The sequence below is a fragment of the Erigeron canadensis genome, chromosome 9 (genome assembly GCF_010389155.1).
Source record: "Erigeron canadensis isolate Cc75 chromosome 9, C_canadensis_v1, whole genome shotgun sequence".
In the NCBI taxonomy this organism is placed as follows: domain Eukaryota; kingdom Viridiplantae; phylum Streptophyta; class Magnoliopsida; order Asterales; family Asteraceae; genus Erigeron; species Erigeron canadensis.
This window is the reverse complement of record NC_057769.1, coordinates 34,535,339-34,556,913: the sequence shown is the minus strand read 5'-3', so window position 1 is coordinate 34,556,913 and position 21,575 is coordinate 34,535,339. Positions and strand designations below refer to the sequence as shown.

The following is a 21,575-nucleotide window of genomic DNA, read 5'->3' as shown; positions in this document are numbered from 1 at the left end:
GAAAAAAATTGATAGTAAAGGCTTTGCCGCTTTAGAACTTGAGTGATCTGATTTTACTAGCTATATTTTTAGAGCTTTTATGCCACATTTGCCACCCCGATGCTTTTATAAATAAATGCTTTCGCTTAATGTTAAGAGGTGGCGATTGTAATGCTAAGTTCTTGGGTTTTTTTAAAAGATTGAAAAAAAAAATCCAAATAATCTTAAAATAATTTGTGTCTTGAGTTTTTTTTTTAAGGATGGAACATAAATGAAATAATAGATAGTGGAGTGATAACTTAGTTCATTTTGCTCCCTAAATTTTCCTTCCATATTTAGGATAATTTGAAAGGATTCAATATCTTTTAATCTCATCATTTTTTTTCTTTTCTTTTAACCAGACCAAGTACCCGTGTGTTACAGCGGTAAAATGATGAGGGTGATAGGTCATAAATTGTGATAGGTCATAGGAGGTTATATGTCATAGAGTGTCATAGTCAAATGTCTTATTCGTACGGACTCCACCCTCAGATTTAAAAATTCGTCGGAAGTATATCGAATGACATCTCTAATGAAAGAGCATGAAGTTTAAGAACACCTATATAATTTTTATAATTTATTAATGTATGAATATTATACATCAACTACACATTAGCATAATAAAGATTACATATTTGCTTCCATATCACTATATACAATATCATGGCAGATCAACTTGTATTCGATAATGGCTGACATCGATGCCTTCAAGAAATCTTATAATATTTGGGTTAAAATTGTCTTGGCTTCAATGAAGGAGATTACATGCTTGTGGATCATAGGCATAAAATCAGAGTCTACAAAACTACTACTATTTGCATATCTAACTATTTTGTGGATACCGTGAATCTTTATAAGTTTTAAACTATACGTAGTTAACTACCTCCATGTATTGGACCAACTGTTTTAGCTTTCAATTCACTATATGTTATAATCTTTAAAAATATAATCATTTGTAATATTACATAAAACTAAAAAACACTTGTCAGGTGGATGAGAAACCGTTGTCAAACTTTAGTCTTTAAATTTATATTTATATTATGGTTGATTTATGAATAAACAACCAGTTTATTTCATGATTCTTGTTTTATTTATTAATCTGTCATTTCTAAATAGTTTTTAGGTATTTATTATAGCATTTTGCTAGCTTTTTACACGTATAAATGTAATTTTTTATACGTTTTTCCGCGTTTCACGCGGGTTATAATCTAGTATATTATAAATCGAGAAGAATTAATCAATAAATTATTATGAAAAATGTTATTAAAACTTCACAAATCATAAGTTAACTCAAACTAATATAGTATGTAGTATGTATTTATAATAAGGATAGTATGTATTTATAATAAAGATTTGCTAACTGATGCCCTCTAATGCACTAGTTAAGAAAAATTCAATTTTCTTAAAATATGAAAATATGTATTAATTATTCATTTAAAAATAGAAATTATTAAGTTTAATTGATACACATTAAAGATAATTTTTGATTAATAAAAAAATAATGAGTTCATTAAATGCTTTTTAACTAATGCACTAGTTAGCAAATTCCTTTATAATATTATGATTTTGTTATGTACAATGAATATATAATTTTATTGTTATAATAACATTAGTTATTATTTATAAAAAAAACATTTTATACGTTTGAATTTGCTAGAATTTAAGGGCATTTTTGTCTTTATATAGTCGAGACATTTAAAATTTCAGGGCCGTCACTGCTGGTGGGTATTGAATATTTGAAAATTCTTAATTTTTATACAATTTCTATTAAAAAGGTTGATGCTTTATTACTTCTAAATATAGTTTGCTTGTAAGTCGAGTAAAACGATGTCATGGAATTTGTTTAGTTATTATTGTATGGGAAAAGAGAATAGATTGAATATTTAATTTGCAACTATTTGCTTCGTCGACGGGACAACTACATTCTACCTTGACAAGAACTACCTTTTACTTAGATAATAAGAGAAAAACTAGTTAACAAATATTTGAATCACATTTAAATATTGAGGTCCAATGCGTGTCCATAGTACTCGTATAAATTTAAGTGTTATATTATGTTCCGAGAGAAAATAATATTTTGCATAATATTTGAATAGAAAGATTTTATTAATTAATATCTTAGAGAACATAATTAATATTTAATATGATACACGTATATATGAGTGAAATGTTAATTAAAAACCCTTTGAGAAAAAATAGAACGAGATAATCATTTTGAATCAAACATTTCTCCTCATTATTAAAATAATATAAATTGATCCAAGTATTTAAAATAATTTATCTCAAAAATTATACTTCGTGAACCGAAAAAGAAAATATGGATAATCTTAAAATTTGGTCATCTTTCATTAAATATGTGACTCGATATACTTTTGACGACCCCTCGATATACTTTTGACGACTATTAAATTTTCATTATTTTTGTTTTTACTTGCATAATTACACATATATAAAATCTTTGTTTTCACATGTAAATTGGTGAATGATCATATCTACACAAGAATGGTGGCTAAAGACGGAGTCAATCATTCCATGATGGAGCCGTTAAGGTATGGGCGGAGCTCATAAGGTAGATTAACTCATTATCGATCACCCTTATGACCTATCATCTTATGGTCTATCACTGCACCCTTATCAACAACATTTTAATAATACCCTTAAGGGTACCCCTTTAGAAAAATGTTTCTTAACACGTTATGTTAATGTAAAAAAATTCAAAATCTTTTTCTTTAATCACATTCTGTTGAAATATTTAAACAAAACACGTCTTAATACCCATGATATGTGGAGGTAGGGGTAAGAAGAGGTTAGTGATGTCTGCTTCTTCAAGTAACTTTTGTGTAAACTTGAATTTGATGTCTTGAAGTCACAAAATTTATTTCTAGGAACAACGGAGAGCAAAATTAAAGAGAGAACATTCAGTCAGGGAACACCATTATTCAAGATGGGCATTCTATCATACTCTTACTCCTAAGTTACACGTATGTCTAGTAACCAGGATTCTCGAAAAACCTCTATTAAACCACCACCACAAATATGGGAAGTGAAACTCAAACACAGGTAGAACCTTCCAAGGTCAAAGACATTAACATTGGGCCACCAACCCCATTGGTATTAGCAGTTAGCTTTGCCTCTTTTACTCACACAATGACATAAAGATGTGAAATTAGAAAAGAGGAAGAACAGGAGGGAAAAAAAAAGAGAAATGTCACAAATGGTCCATGTGGTAGGTCATATTCGCATTTTGGGCCCTATGTTTTTTTTTCATTGCAAATTGTCTCTAGGGTTTTCATTCTCATTGCAAACAGTCCCTGGCGCTAACATTCGTTAGTTTTGGGCCGTCAGTAAGGGTACAATCGTCCATTTAAGTGTCATAACCAACATGTATACACTTCTTTATTCTCCTTCTTCTTTTTTTTATCAGCCACACCCATCATCAAGATCCGGTCAAAAACGTTTGTTGTTATCATATTTTTCCAGATCTACTCAACTTCAAATCTGATCTCCAATAATCAAATATTAAAACAAATTGATATACACCTCTAATATCTACATACATAATCATAAAATCATTAAGTAACATTAAAAAGAACCTTGAGACAATCATTCAATAATCTATACAAACAATTCATATTGAAATGTATATACTATTTAGTAGCGTTGTATCCGCGCGATGCAGCGGGGAATAAGAAAAAAACGTCGGTGGTTTGATGGTGGTTTGTGGGGCGGCGGCGATGAAAAAGAAAAAAAAATAAGCCGGCGGCAGTGGATGGTTGTTTGATGGTGGTTTTTGGGGCGGTGGTGGATGATGTTTATGGGGGATAGCGTACATAGAAAGTGGATGGTGGTATTTGGGGCGGTGGTGGATGGTGTTTATGGGGGAGAAAATCAGAGAAGGGGAGATGGAGAAAAAATCAGAAATCGGATGAACGTATGTGTGTGTAATGAGCGTGATGTAGAAAAAATAGGGTAGTGTAAATTATGAGGGCATAAAAGACATTTTAAAGATAGAGGTGTTAAAATGGGAGTGGGGTAATTTACTTATTAATGAAGTATAGATAGAATATCTTTATATTGATCTACTTAAACAAAGAGATTCAATCTCACGCAATTCTCATATATATTTTGTTACTTTATCTTTTTTCTTCATAAAACGAATCAAATTTCTTGCTTTAGTCATTTTCACGATCAAGCAAAATACCATCAACATACTTTTTCATATCTTCTAAAACTTATAGCATCTGAACGCTGCACGCCATCAACCTCCCATCCCTCACTGCAGTTGCCATCCACCAACCCGTATAGCCCTTTGGGTTTTTGAAAAATAAGAAATCGGATAAACAATCGAAAAAGGATGGTGGATCCAAAAAAAAAGATAAAGGACGACTTTCACAGTTCACCCGTCGGTCGTCCAGTGAATAGGCTTTTCAAATCAAAGTCTCACACACCCGTTCGAGCTCGTACACCATCTCTGTAAATGTCCTCCATAATCGACGACTTTCACAGTTCACATAACCTTGTTCTTTTGCTACTGCTGCTGATGAAGATGACATTTAAAATAAGGAAGTGAATATGTTATCAAATATGTTTCCAGTTTGTGTTACTTTCCGATTTGCCATATGCATACATCATACATATTCGAATTTGAAAATATTAGTATTATTAGTATTATTTAGCCCCGTATTCAACAATGGAACAATTTTTCTTGATTTTGATGCAGATGGTGGTGGTGAAAGGATTAGGTGTGTTTGGATTGTAGTTTTTAGTGGATGTGTGTTTTGTTTAGGATATTTTTACTAAACAATAGAGAAGAGATATAAATAGATATAGATAGATAATACACTTATTTATTAAAAGTTTTCTATTATTACATATAGTCCTTATAGTTGGAGAAATGACGATTATACCCTCACATGGTATGCATGTGAGAGGTTTAAACAACCAAAACTAACAAATGTTACTGCCAAGGATAGTTTGCAATGAAAAAAAAACATAGGGCTCAAAATGTGAATATGACCTACCACATGGACCTTCTGTGACATTTTCTAAAAAAAAAAACATAAAGATTATTGTAAAAATAAAGACACAATAATATATTTTTACTTTTTATTCTATTTTGTATTAAAACTTGAGAGAATTTCATATATACCCAATATTAACACCTTAATTACATATATACCCAACTAAACTTAATAATTACAAATTTCCCCAATTTTAAGTAAGAGTCTATCATATCTATCCAAATCATCAATTATGTTGTCTTTTAAACAGTTTGTTCTTCTTTCTTGATAACTTGGTGGAATTAGAGATGTACCTTAATGGCTGGGTTTTGTTTCCATAATACATAGTTTGAAATAATGATAGTTGGTAAAGCTTCCATTGAAGATGTATTTCAATATTTATTTTTTTATTTTCTTTTCTTTTTGAACGGCAAAACATTGAAGATGTATAGTAGCTGTAGTTTGTGAGTTTTACTTTTGTTTTAGAAACTTAAATCCAAAGTTATCTAAATTTGGTTTAACACATCATCGTGTACTTGCATTAACCCGTTTTAAGAGCACCCATCTTGTTTAATGATAGTTTATATGCTTCAATGTTTTATGCTTGTTTAATGTGTTTCATGGTCAATTACTCTGTTTGTGATTAATTTTATCTCCATCTGTTTATAGCTAATGTTGATCACTGAGTAGTGAGACACCATAAGGCTAGACTCAGATTTTGGAGCGTTGTTAAGTCTGTGTACTAATATAATGATCTAGAGAACTTGTGGATAGATATGATAGAATCTTATTCAAAGTTGGGAAAATATGTAATTATAGGTTTTGATTGGATATATATATAATTAAGGTGTTAATATTGGGTATATATGAAATTCTCCGTTAAAACTTTGTATTGTACTAATATTATATGTTTATCTATAACGCGTTTTAAGCAATATCTTAAATTCTTAAGTAGAATTTTTAGACAGTAGTAGATTTAGATATGACGGCATGGGTGGATATAACATGTGTTGACTAGTATACCCTCAAAAAAATCAAGATGGTTGGGTCGTTGGATCATAGCAAATTATATGTCTTTTTTTATTATATTTTTTTTATCAGGTGTTAGGTTTTTATGAGGTATAAACTTTTTATTTATTTGTTACAAAAATAATTTGGTTATAAATGTCGTGTGTGATTTTAAAAAAAATTTTTTTTTTTTCTTTGTTCACACTTTATTAAAAAAGGGAAAAATTCATAAAAAGGTAAGATATTTACATAAATTTTCTATTAAAAATAACTTATTTTGTTTTCGTCTATTTAAAAGACCATATTTTCAAAAATTTTCTAATAAAGGGTATCTCATTAGTTTTTAACAGACGACGCCAGTTAAGTGCCACGTTTCTGATGCCACGTCATCACATTTGCTGGTGTGGCAGTTGACTTTGACTAACTTATATTCGTTCTGTTTAATCGAACAAATTTTGGAGGGTTAATTTCAGGGCAAATTTGATGACGTGACATCAGTGACGTGACACTTAACGGGCGTCATCCGTTAAAGACTAACGAGATACCCTTTATTAGGAAAAATTTGAAAATAGAGTCTTTTAAATAGACGAAAACAAAATAGGTTACCTTTAATAAGAAATTTGTGTAAATAGGTTATCTTTTTATGGATTTTTCCCTTACAAAAATGTGAAAAAGTTTATGAATTTAATCACATATAAAAATATGTAGAAAAAAATTACACTTAAAAAGTAAATAAATTTCAAAAGTTATAATTTTTCACACTTATAAATGTGTAAACAAAATGTTAACACTTAAAAGTGTGAACAATTGTCAAATATTTTCACACTTAAAAGTGTGAAAGTCAATTTGTAACACATGATTTCTTCATACTCTCCATGTGTGAAAAAAATGTGTTACAAATTAACTTTCACACTCTTAAGTGTGAACAATTGATATATTTTTACACACTTGAAAGTGTGAACTTTTCTTTTGCATATGTATAAGTGTGTAAAATATTGTGATTTCTTAAATTTCTTCACACTTTTAAAAAAAAATTATTTTTACACACTTTTAAATGTGATTAAATTAACAAAAATTTTCACACTTTTTAAAAGTATGAAAAAAGAAGTGTGAGAAAATGACATATTTGTTGTAATGATTGTTCTGCAACACACTGCCTTGATGTGGTAGTATGACCATTAATCATTGAAGTAAAATCTCACTGGTATTACAGTCCTCCCATGAGGGTCTTGGGTCTTGAGAGACCTAAGTTCGAATCCTGAGGAGACAAGGTTTACTTCTATTAATTGTTGTGTCGTTTGGCAGATTAATATGATGTTTTCATCACTCCGTGGTTTCTAAAAATTCGAATGACATCCTACCCAAAAGACGTAGCGGCCGATAAGTGAGACGAACACGCTCTGACCTTTCTAACTTAAAAAAAAAAAGTATCACCATTAATTACTAATACTCTTGTGTTCCAAACCTTTAAGATATATGATATGGGTAAGGTTAACGTGAGAATTAAATTATGGGTGAAAACTGTGATAATCACTAGTTTTCTTTTCTATTTCTCCTTTTTAGTGTGGTTTTTTAGTTTATAATTTTTAAAACTTTATTTTTTTGTTTTTTTTATCTTTTAATTTTCTTTTAACAAAAACCCATTCCAAAAAAAATAATAATAATAAAAAAATAAAAAATGAAAATTTTTATAAAAAAAATGGGTTGAAAACGTATGGATATGGTACGGGCGTTGCCCTTATCCGTTCTAAAGGGTTGGCACCGCACACATATTAGAATAATATGAATTTGATGAGCGACGATCTAAGAGATGATGACAGTTGGATACAATATGGGCTAGCTCTTAACTCTAAGGGCGAAGGCCTTAAAGATGGTTTTTTAACGATTCGTACTATTCTCATTATTATTTTAGTTTTCACTTAATCATTTCACATATGACCATTACTTACTATAACTAGAACAATACTCGTGCGTAGCTCGGGTTACACTTACATATCAAGTACGTTTTTATTTTACTTGCATATGTTTAGTTGTCTTATCACCGATGATTAAATTAAGATTCAGACTCACCGATGTAATTTTAACTTAATTACATAGGTTTTCATCATGATCTTCCACATTTAATAAAAAACTACAAGATTTTATGTGGTTTTCATACTTATATATCTATACTACCATAAAATCAACCCAAACCCCCTTACTCTTATATCTGATTTTTTTCTTCTTTTTTTTTGAACAGCAAAAACTCTTATATCAGATTTGATGTACCTAAAATGTCACAATATTCAATATACCTACCACTTAAGATACATAATCTATCGAAAACATATTTAATAAAATAATTTAAAATATCTATTAACTCATAAAAAAAAACTAAAATAACCCTTTTCATATCAATATCTACACTACCCACCGGCACTGCCATCATCACCATTCGCTTCCTAAGCTACTATCCCCACCCGGTATCGCTACAACCTACATTACTCGACGCCACAGCCATCACCATTCACCACCACTCGTCGTGGCTACCATCATGACCACCACAACCACTTGTTGCCGTTAGCATCATCATCACCACCACCAATCACCACAATTACCATCATCGTTGTCCCACGTCATGTCTGACATGGAAATTTTTAAGGTTATAAGTTATCATATAATTTAAAGCTTTTACATGGTTATATGTAACTACTTAAAATTTATTATTAATAATTTTAATAAACTTACTCGTAAGAAATATAAGTCTCAAATAGGAAATGAAAAATTGATGATGTAATAAAACTATGAATCTTTAAGGTTAAAATTTTATGTAAATGTTTTAGCTTGATGAGAGTCTCATTTGTATTTACTTATTTTTTTAATATTGAAGATGACCTAATGAATAAACGGGTGGTTATTCACATTTCCGCATTAACATTATAAAGCGAAAGAGGCCAAAGAAGCTTTCACGGTTCCATGTGCCTCCATTCTTTTTTGCCTCTGCAACTCGGCAAACCTCTTTGCCTCCACCATAACCCAAATGAAAGTAAATAAAACTTTGAGTTTTCATTTAAGATGTAAAAAAGTATTTTAAAGTATCGATGATTCATGAAATTGTACATTTTAATATTTATTTTTTAAACTCGTATTCAACATGTACAAATAAGGATGTTCATCAAATTTGCACATTTTATTTTAATAAATATAAGTAATCCAAATAATAAATTTTTTATATTTAATGATCATATAATGTAAATATGAAATTTAGAATGACACAAAGTGAGATTATGATGTGTTATGCATATGGTTAAATTCTCATTATATAAAATTTTTTATATTTAATGATTATGTGATGAGCAGATGAGTAGTTAGTGAATGAATAACAAAACATATATAATTTACCTTAAACATTCTACCCAATATATTGAATATATATGCCAATGATCAAATTAGTCTAATAAACGATCGTACTTATTTGCTCTCAAAACAACATCAAATGCATCATGTTTCGATAATATCATGCAACAATATAACATAATGAAGAAAAAAAAGTTGATTAAATCCTTAAAGGAAGTCAACTTAACATAGAACACTTCGAAGTAAATGATTGACGTCCGACCTATAAAACTAAACTTCAAAACATAGATATTAGAATAAGTAAACCAAAAAAGATATTTTATAAAAATGAAATAAATGACATGTAAACATTTCTTCATCATCTTCAACGAACAGATGTTTCGTCCAATTTTAGTTTTGACATTGATTTGATCTTTCTTGGCTTCGTTTAATTCTCTGAATTGGGATTTCATCATCAACATCGAGAATCTCCTATAGGAAAAAAAAAGATACGTGAAATCAAAACGACGAGTAAGTATTGTAGACATGTTAATTACCAGATTAAAATGATCAAGATGATATTCATTACTATGAATTTCATCCAACAGAAGTCATAGATAGGAAATACATCATGAGCTTGAAAATTCACCTATATAGCATGATTAATAATTTCATCCAACATAAGTCATAGATAGGAAATACATCATGAGCTTGAAAATTCACCTATATAGCATGATTAATAATTTCATCCAACAGAAGTCATAGATAGGAAATACATCATGAGCTTGAAAATTCACCTATATAACATGATTAATAATTTACGTTGAATCAAATGATAGAGTAAATAACTAAATATTTGTAACACCCTAAAAATTTTAAGGTAAAAGAAATTAATCCCTTTTTATAGTTTTTGACATTGAATTAATTTTCTACTGTTTTATTTTTAGATATGGGATTAATTTAGTTGGAATTTTAGCGGATAGCGGGTAAAATACCCACAAATTGAGAATTGGGTCGTGGCATCCCCTAGAAGTGCCAGCCATCTATTTGATTATGAGTCATTTCCCACTTCTATTCATCTTCTTCCCTTCATACATCCCTTCTCATTTTCTTTTAAAATCAAAGATTACTTCATCCAAGTAAAAGATAGAAATCACAATAATAATCATCACCATCTATAGTCTTCATTCAAGAATTTAAAAGTTAGGGTTTGTGGTGAAGGGTGGTGGTGGCCGAAAATTTCAAGAAAAAAGGGAAGAAGGATTTTCAAATTTAAAGTCTTGAATTAGCTTGTTGTTGTTGAGGTATTGATTTCCCCTTAATTAGTTTTCATCTTTCTCTTAAAATTAGGGTTCATGGAGTGAACCAAATTGGGGGTTTTTGCTAGAATATGAGTTATGGTTAATTTTTCCCAATTCCTTAGTTAACCTAGTTGTCATTGAGCTATGTGATGCGTTTGATTATGAAATTGATAAGTTCATGTGGAAATTTTATTTAATGAGAAAGGATAAATTTTTACTAGTCATCGAAATGTGGATGAAAATGGTAGGTTGAACTACCTAATGTTATTGTTAAAGATGAAAGTAACTCAATGACAAATGGGTTGGGTTTTGGGTTTAGAAAAGGCTAGTGATAGAGAATGGCTAGGTTGAGCTAGTCATGTTGTGAACATAAGCTTATGCACTTTTATGTGTTGATTATAGGTTGAAGCTTGTTGTGCATTATCGTTTTAGCTTTATTGTTCGAGTAGCGGAGGAGATGAGTATATTTGCATACCTTTATGTATATGTTGGATCAATTGACCGCATCATGTTGAAGTCCTTTGTCCATGGGTGGTATTTGACCACTTCATGTTGAAGTTTATTTATCCATGTGTGGTAATTGATGTGGCATGAGCCCATGTGGGGCATTGTGATTATGAGGCTTAAGAACCTCCGGGGTCTAAGAATCCCGATAGTTGATATGATATGAGGCCTAAGAACCTCCGGGGCCTAAGAATCCCGATAGATGTGATTGTTATGATTGTTTAGCTTATATGGATCCATATATGTGTTGTTAGTGTGCAAGGTGAACATGTAAATGTGACATGACGGTGTCATAGGTTACATGTAAAAGTCCTTGTACTTTGCCCTCCTTCATATTTGTAAATGTATGCAAGTATATTCACTAAGCATTTGCTTATATTTTTAGTTGTTTCCCCTTTTATAGGTAGTTCCGGAAGAAGGAATTAGTGTTGTTGATTGGAAAGAGTTGTTTAGAGCTTGAAGTTGGTTTTTGCAAGACTTGAAGGTATTAGGTCATTCTTGGTTGAATGACAACTTTTGGTTTAGAGGCGCCTTAGAAATCCCCGTCCTCATGGCTCTTGGTACATTTTGAGTTGATGGTCATATTTTTGTTAAAAAAATGAAATTGATCAGGTGTAAAGTTCTTAGAAAGTTTGTGAAGTTACACTTTGGGCGAAAATAGTGTCAAAATGGGTAATTGACCCATTGATGGTGTTCATGCGATTTGAAACAAGATAATGTTGTAATTATGTTTAAATGTGTCTATGTAGTTGTTGTCAATCTCTGGAATGTGTTTTAAGATGTTGGTTTTGAAATTTTAAGGTTACAAGTTTGATCTCTCAATGGGAATGGAATTGGTTGAAACCACCACCCACACCTGACGAACTCCAGCAGCTCCTGGCTCTTCTCACGCGAATTCATGGATTCGACCTCACTGATCGAAAAGATAAATGGATCTGGGCCCCTAATCCGTCACACCCTTAAACTGTTCAGGCAATGAGAAAATACTTACAATCTACCTCCTTTGGACAGAAAAATTAGGCTTTCCCTTGGAACAAAATAGCTCCCTTAAAGTCCAATGTGCTTGCCTAGAAATTGGAGATGAACCGACTACCTACCAAAGATATGCTTTTCCAAAGAAACATCTTGTCGAGCTCACCCTCCTGCCCACTATGTTCTCATCATGAAGAAACAACATCACATCTCTTGAATGCCCTTTTGCTACGGAACTATGGTCTTTCATCTTGTTATGGTGTAAACTCCCACTGGTTATGCCTACCCTGTTGAGAGATTTATTTCAGCTACACAAGAACCCCTAATTGACCCCAAGAAATTTAAGCTCCTCCACCTCATTATCATTGCCTATGTTTGGATAATTTGGAAGACTCGAAATGACTGTATTTTCTCCGGAAAAGAACCTTCAATGAGATATGCAAAAAAGGAGCTCAAGTCCACCACCTTCCTTTGGATTTCGAACAGAATGAAGCACCCCAAGATTGAATGGAGTCAGTGGAGTAGTTTTAAATTTTAGTTCCTGTTTTTTTTTTTTCTATTGCTTTTGTTGCCTTTGTATTCTACTTCCTCCTCTGATGTAAATCTCACTAGCACTTTGCTAGTTTTTACATAAATAAAATTTTTTTTATCAACTGTTCAAAAAAAAAAATACATTTGAAAATTATTAATAATCACACGGATAAAATTTTAGAAAAATGGTTTTACTCTAGTAGTCCAGTACTCGTTCTGAAAAGTGAATTGTTATATCTATCCACAAATTTTACCGAAAATCATTTTTTTTTAAATATTGAGATGTCGATATGTATTTGAGTATTTCATACTAATTTTAAACGTTTTAATCTCACTTTTCTTGTTTTATGTACAAGATGTTTGTATAGAAAATAAAATAAAAGATAAAATATCATTTTTATTCTAAAACATATCGGATATTATAAAAGATATAATGTTGACTTTTGAAAATGTGGAATCCAGTTGCAGCGGCTCACGCTCACACCTCTCGTTCCCGATTCCTCTTTTCATTTTTCCACTATTTTCTTACTTCGTATTTATTATGGATAGTGATATCTACAATATTTTTTATCCATCTACTAGCATCATGTCTGCGAAATTCAGCGACAATGACAACAATGCGATTGATGGTAGTTACGACAATTAGTGTAGGCTATTGAAGTAAATATAATTAGTATAATGGTTAATATAGTTATTTTTTAGAGACTGATAATGTACCTATTCCATTTAGAGTGAGAGTATATCGTATTTAGGATGTTGTTTTAATGAAGAATATTTCTGACACTTCACCCTGTAATTTTCAAAAGGGAGGTCTATTATTTTTAGTAAAAATGGTTGTATATTATATATTAATATACATGTATTTGTTGTAGATGAATAAAAACTGTTATATGAATATCATCAGTTCATCACCCATTTATTATTTATCATTAGATGAATAACCTTGGTTGTATAATCTTATTTTGAGCAACCATCAACATAAGATAAGACGAGCATTCAACCAGCGCAATACGATGGCGATGGCGGATGGTGACAGCGGTGGCGGCTGTTAGTGGCGGCAGATGCGTCTAGTGGTATATGTATTTGATACAAAGATATTTGATTTAAAGGAGTAGTGCCGTAATGGATATCTTTTAGAAGATAATGGAATGACTGTGTAAGTTAATTCATTAAAAGTAAAATGGTAATTTCACACATATCCCAAAAATCTTAACTTTTTTAACACGAAGGTAAAATTTTTATATAGTAGTATAAATATATACACTAATACACTATGGTAACTGCATTACCACAATATGAAGTCAATTTTCTTTGAAAGAAAATATGAAAATCTTGTGAAAAATAACATTTCTTCAAACATACTCGATCGTTTGAAATTGAAATTATAGTACAACCAGTACATTACATGTTACGGTAAACTATTTTCTTTATATTGCATAAAAAATAACAATATGTGGTTGTCTTGTATTTATGTTTAAGTAGAGTATTTATCAAATACTTATTTTTTAATATTTATTTTATAATAAATAAATGGTTGGATCCTATGTATATTTATTGATTAAAATAATAAAATATAAGGGGTTTTATGCCTAATTTTACGTACCAACCACAAAAAATTCCTATCTCCCTATTGTATGCAATAAATTTGTGACTTCAAAGGTATTTAGGGAGTCATGGTGGTATGTTCCCTGATTGCATGCCACCTCTCATGCCAAACGACTTTATTTCGTTTAAGTTTGGCTTATTGCTTAATATGTCCATTTATACATTTACTTTTTTAATATTTTCTATTGTTACTTGCAATCCAAAAACAGGAACGAGCCACTTTTGTTAACACAACCTTTTAAATCATATCTCACATGAACAACTTTACTTTTGGTGCCTGTTCAAATTCCAGTCCAATCTCACATGAACAACTTTACTTTTGGTGCCTGTTCAAATTCCAGTCCAACTTTAATGTATGTTTACCTTTTATGTTTCAAAAATGACAAACTATTTAATTATTATTATTAAATAATACAAATCACGTTATTATTAAATAATACAAATCACGGATGCTTGAGATAATATCTAGGATTACTGGGGAAAAAAAAAGTTATCAATCCATTTTTAAGAATATGAAAAATGAGACTTGTATCGAAATAAAATCACTCAATGTTAAAGAACTTTCTAACGAGCTACCAATCTCATTGTTTTTTTTTGAACAACAATTAAAAATTTATTAAAATAAGAGCTAGTCAAAAACTAACGAGTACAAAGCATGATCCAACAAACAAAATACGTTGAAAGAACATACTAAGTTCTAATGGTACAAGACAAATACGCAACATACCGACGACTACTAAAAACATAAGGAATATTCCAAAACAACGCCAAAAAAATGACATGCCATGAGCAAAACTGAAAACCCTTTTCATTGTTAGTCCATGCTTATTACATATCTTTCAATATGCCCTTTTCATTTCTTTTGTAAGTTGTTTTAGCCTAACGGCTAACGTCACGACAATACTTTTAAACTGACAATCGTATGACACAATTCTACTATTGGTATATATATATTCACTTCCTCCGTCATTTTATCTTTTACAACTAAACATAATGATAAAAATACAAATAAATAAAATAAAAATATGACGTTAATAAAAATAAACATTACACTTATAAGAAAACATTACATTAATTAAATAAATATTAATTCACTACAAATCATATTGCATTTGTTTACACTTTTAGGTGAGTATGAACAAATTAAAAATTTTGTCACGCTTTTTAGTGTGTAGAAATATATTGAATTAAAAGTGTATGGAAATTTCTACACACTTTTATTTCTACACATTTTTTAGTGTGAAGAAATTTCCACACTTTTAATTCAATATATTTCTACACACTAAAAAGTGTGACAAATTTTTTAATTTGTTTACACTCACCTAAAAGTGTGAACAAATGCAATATTGTTTCACCACAACAAATATGTTATATCTTAACACTAATTTCTTCGTATTTTTTAAAAATGTTAAAAAAATTGTTAATTTGTTCACACTTATAAATGTGTAAAAAGAACTCACATTTAAAAGTGTGAATAAAGTTAAAAAATCAAAATTTTTTCACAATTATATATGTGGAAACAAAAAGTTCACATTTTCAAGTGTGCAAAAATATATAATTGTTCACACTTAAAAGTGTGGAAGTAATTTGTGACACCAAATTTTCTCACACAAAAGGATGTGCGAGGAATTTGAGTGTGACAAATTAGCTCTCACACTTTTAACTGTGAAAAATTTTGACATTTTTTCACACTTTTAAGTGTGAACATTTTGTTTATACATTTATGCTTGTGAATAAAGTATGACTTTATTAATTTTTTCACACTTCTAAGTGTGAATTTTTTTTATACAATTTTAAATGTGAACAAATTAACATATTTTTTCACACTTTTTAGAAATGCGAGGAAATAATTGTGAGCAATTGATATTTTTGTTGTAGTGTTTGTAGTGATTATAACATAGTAATAAACTACTCTTCGTCTTTGTCGTCATCGTATTTGTCTTTGTTTTCTCCCAACATCATACCAAACGCATTTCAAACTATCTGTTTATTCGATACAATGTAGTTCACGTTACATTTAAGTAGTTAAAAACCATATATGAAGTGGTATCAACCATGTACATGCTTAATATACTAGAGGTTATTAGTGCTGTACGATTTCAACAATTTTATGCAATACTTAGGTAAAATTAATGCAATATTCATAAAAAACGATTTGTAGTGAAAAGTAATAATTCACCTATTCACGTACATATAAAATTAAATAGTAACTTATTTAAACTAAAGCAGCACAAATGAAAGCATCCAGCAGACTGATTGCTAGCATTCAGCCCCAAACAAACAAACATATCATCATGATCGCTAACATACACACGTTTTAAATTGTATAATAATTATTGATTGGGGATGAAAACCAATTAACTCTCCGTAGAAGAGTCGCTTTCTAAGAGTAACTTAATTGAGTTCAATTTTGAAACTGAATTAGTTGAATTACTTTATACTATGAGGTTACGTGGATATTAATTTGGTACATGAGATTAAAAAATTCTCTATCAACCTATTTTTATTTTTCATTTTTTTTTATGAATGAGATGAGCTCAAAAAAATAAAACATGAAAATGAAAGGAAGTGAGAAAATCATGCGTGATTCATATTCTAGTTCTAATGTTTGACTATTTCAATATTTTAATTTTTTAAATAACAATAACAATTGAAATAGTATATTAAATTTCAAAATTTTAACATTCACACATTAAACATTTGATTCCAAAATGCAAATGATGAACGGTAGTTAAATTAGGACACATGCATAAGCAATGCTAGTAACATGTAAGATTATAAATGACATGGATGGCTTCATCATAATACACATAAGCTTCATCTTCTCACTTATAAGTAGAGAGAGATTCATTTTTATTCTGTTTAATTTCACTTTTCATATAATAAAATTAATCGTGTGATATATATAATCCGTATATTGTAAGATAATAAGACTAGTACCTAATTTGTTGTTGGGTGGAGAACCCCGGTCTTGGTCGTGTCACTCACGACGTCAAGCTCTAACGATTTTTGTTTTTATTCACCGTCATTTCACTATATATCTTTGTAGCTTTCAAGAAAATCAGTAAATGGCGAGTAAAAGCTAGTTGACTTTTTACCCGTTTACTTATTTTTTACTCAACAATTTAATTGATATTTAACAGATCTTTCTGTTATAATATTATATGAATAATAAAGATACGCCAATCTTATGATTAATGAACACATAATACAATCATTTGCAAAACCCATATATTTATATTATATAAGGAGAAAAGTGAATATAAAACTGTTATGCAATCAACTTGAAAAAAACCCCTTAAATACCAATATTTTAATATTTTGAATAAATATTTGACCCTCTATCATTTTTATGATTTAAAAAAAAGTATGTGAGGGGCTTCACCCAACTTATATTTACATTATATAAATAAACATTATGGGTAAGAATTCCACGAAATATCGGGACAAGCTTATGATAATATTTGATGACAAAAAATAAACTCCAAGTCTCCAACACATATTTCTACTACCAAGTTAAAAATTTGACATGTTATCAGTATTTGAGTTAATGATAACTTTTAAGTTCTGATGTTTAATGGCAGCCTTAAAGTGATGTGAATACAAGAGTGACCAAAATTTGTAAATAACGTCTCTTTTGCAACGAAACTATTTGATATATGTACCGTATTCCGTATAACTATGGTAATTAGTTTTGTATCTATGTTAAAATCAGAGACGGAACCATGATTTTACGTTGAGGGGACTCAACCGTATTTCTTTTCCGATCGTTGTATACAATATAATGTGAAAGACATAACAATTAAATAAAATGTTAGGAAAATATAATTTTATTACAATGGTTTATTTTTATGGACCAAATATAAAGATTTTACTTGAATAGTCATAGCTAGAAATCAAACATTTATAAATTGGGGGTGATTTGCTTCAAAAAGACCTTTGTATTAGTTGGCTATGAACCAACCTTGCAATTGAATGCATGAATGGTTACGGGGGATAAGCACCCCTAGTCCCCCTACTAGCTCCACCCTTGGTTAAAATTATACATTTTCTCACAATATGTAGGTACGGTCCTAGTTGATTAATAATTGATTAAAATCCATAGAACAATTTCAACTTTTTTTTTTTCCAAGTGAAGTAATATGGTCTAGATCAAGTGATTAACATTTTTGCTTTTGTCTCCAAAGGCCATATTGTTTACCAATGATCCAAATCATGTTGCTTCAATAAAAATTTTTTTTTTTTACCAATAATTACCAATGGGGTTGATAAGGTACTTGTATGATGGGTCTTCCATCTGGGTTCAAAGAGTAGGCTATATTCAAGTATTTTTGTGAAGTGTTGGGTTTCATTCAAAACAGAGTTACTTATGAAGTATAAGTAGCATAGTTTGTCGTTCAAAAAGAAAAAAAAAAGTAAAATAAAATAAGATTAGAATATGGACAATATGGCACAATAACATTACCAGCAAACTAAACTTAAAAATGACATGACGTATATGTATTCATCAATACTCTTATACACCACTTCTATTAAAAAAAAAAAATTATTAACATTGTTAAACACAACCATAAAGATAAAGTTAACATTTTATGGGTTATAAACAACAATATTTTAGACCCAAGATTTAAATAAATTTAACAATAAATAAAATATCCCATCTAAGATACTTGTAGGGTAGGGTAGGGTAGGGGGGGGGGGGAGCCGGAGCTCAACCCTCAATTTTATCCAATCAAATTACTCCACCTCATTTCAACCCTCCAACCTTTTTTTAGTGGCATCCGAAACTCCCAACCTTTTCTTCACATTTTAATAATTTATCCTTAACTTTATAAACTTTACATAACTAACCCTTTTTAATTTATAACTTTTATTAATAGCCAAATATTACATAACACTTAAAAACATTACATTTTAAAAGTAAAAACACACACGCATGTAATAAAAACACACAATGCATATCCTCGACCACTGAATGTTCAAAGAGGAACTTGTTGCCGTTGGTCGAAAACTAAAGGCGAAGAGGCAATGGTATAAAAAAGAAATCGATTATATATAAACCGGACATTGTACTAATCTTGAGTGTCAATATTTTACTTATTTGCAGGGTAAGATCGACAAGATTGAAAAAACTATGGAAGAACTTGCTGATGCGGTCATCAACTTGAACCATTTGATCATAAATGCCGAAACAGTTTACGAACAAAAAAAATAAGTGTTCAATATGTTGTAATGTTAAGTACTTTTAATTATGTTGTAATGTACTCTATTAAATAATAAAATGTCATTTTAAGAATTTATATGAAGTGTGTGTTGTGTTTTTGAAAGTTTAAATGAGTAAAATATATAAGAAAATAAAAAAAATAAAGAACTTTCATATACTTGTCACTTCTGGCCCCTGGCTTCCTCTTTCTTCCCCTCTTAGTCCTCCAACGGTCAAAAGAAGTTTCACCAACTTGTCACTTCTGGCCCCTTTCTTCTCCAACTCTCGGCGAGCTCCCATCTCGCCCGACCCAGCTCGCGCTCAACTCGCCGGACTTGCAGCCGAAGCTCTCAAGCTCTCTCGCAACTCGCCCCCATCTCCCTCAACCCTCTCCTTCGGCTCCCTCCCCCTAAGTAATAATATAATAAATCTCATGGATTATACATTTTGGGCTATATTAACAGATTGAACGGGCTGGACAACAAACCCAATTTGAAAGCTTAAACGGGTTATAATAAGTTATATGTGTTTGTTGGCCCAAAACTTGTTATTACAAGAAAAACCTGCTTCTGAAGTTCTAATCAATCTTCATTTCTCATACTCTAATTCTAAGGTACCATCTCTTGCTGCTCTACTAATTACTCGTATCTCTCTCTGTATATATATATATAATGTTTTTGGTTTTTATTTATTATTGATTTCTTAAATCATTAGAAAACCCGTTATATAATCTTGAATCCCCAATTGCTGATAAAATCAACTGAAATACACTAGGTTTAAGGCTATAGCTGATTAACAACCATAAAGCAGTTATTTTTTTCTAGAAATTAGTTGTTATAATTCATACAACTAATATGTGGTTATAGTTAGCAACCAACTTATGATTATTGTTTTGTTAGTTCAAAAAAATGATTTTTTAAACAAAAAATGAACTGGTTTATAGCTGTTAACAATAACCCAATAGGGTATGAATTTGCGTTACCCTTGTTGTAATTAGGCAGTGAGTAGTGAATATTTAGGATATAAACAGCGATATTCATACAATTCAACTATACAAGTCAAAGAAAAAGAATCATGTGTGTGTGTTTCAATGTTTCATGACTCAACTTGTGTTTTTTCCTTCATAAATTTTTACTGTTTTCTTTCAATAAAACTCTACTTAGTAGCGGTTATCGTTGTCTGTGACGTGTTAAGTTTAATACTTTCGTCGTTACCAGATGAAAATAGACGAAATGTGGAGCTTGATTCGTGTATCTTGGCTTGGTTATTAGGTTTAGATCATTTGTTTTTTCAAACCTGACCATGTTTCTTTGTTTCTTTCAGGGAAGCCCGTCTGAGTTTGAATGGCGATCTGTACAAGCCTTACGTCAATAGATCTGATAAGATTCAACTCTAATCCTATGGCAAAGTTTTCTAGTATTGCTTCACGGCCATCATTGCTTAAGTTTTCGAAAATCAAAGCTGTGCAAGATACTGAAGGAGGACGTAGGCGACTAATAGACTTAATTCGGCTTGTTCCGGATATTTCAAGAAACTACTTCAAAAGCCCGTCTAGAAGGGCGCTATTCGGGGGCATATCCCTACTTGGTGGCTTTTATGTTGCACAGACGATATCACTGTCGTTTGGAGCTTTAGGTGTCAATGATGTTATAGCGGCTGTTGTTTGTGTGCTTCTTACTGAGTATGTCACCAGGTTCTATTACAGTAGACCTAAGGTGACGTTCCCCATTGCCTTGCTCAATAATTTCAAGATGGGTTTCACTTATGGTCTCTTTATTGACGCTTTTAAGCTTGCAAGTTGATTGTTCCTTCATTAAGTTTCAAGTGTTCGTTTAGTTCTGCTGCTTATGTTTTTCGCAGAGATTAAACAATGTTGTACCCATTCTGATATTGATCAAAGGAATGTATATAAATATTTACAAAAACAGCTTTTCTTCTTAAGCCTTTACTCTTTTGAGAGCAACAAAGTGTGAACAAGTTTATTGAAAGTTTCATTATGAATACAAAATCTGACAACGTTTGGGGCCAGGAAGCAGTATGCAACCACCAAACATCCAAACCCAAGGTAACTTGTTTCTGTTTCAGTTAAATGTTTATTTTGATGCCCGAACACTAATG

The 21,575-nt window shown here is 30.7% G+C and overlaps 1 protein-coding gene across 1 annotated transcript; it reads left to right on the top strand.

Annotated features, from left to right (window-relative positions):
• The first annotated feature begins 20,000 nt into the window (after positions 1-20,000).
• On the top strand, positions 20,001-21,398 carry LOC122582679 (uncharacterized protein ycf20). Its single transcript, XM_043755106.1, has 2 exons — positions 20,001-20,070; positions 20,781-21,398. The coding sequence occupies exon 2, from the start codon at positions 20,801-20,803 to the stop codon at positions 21,257-21,259; it is 459 nt and encodes a 152-aa protein (XP_043611041.1). The 5' UTR covers positions 20,001-20,070; positions 20,781-20,800; the 3' UTR covers positions 21,260-21,398.
• The last annotated feature ends 177 nt before the right edge of the window (positions 21,399-21,575 follow it).

Excerpts from the sequence above, each read along its gene's own strand:
- LOC122582679 (XM_043755106.1), top strand. The coding sequence starts at position 20,801 with ATGGCGATCTGTACAAGCCTTACGTCAATAGATCTGATAAGATTCAAC.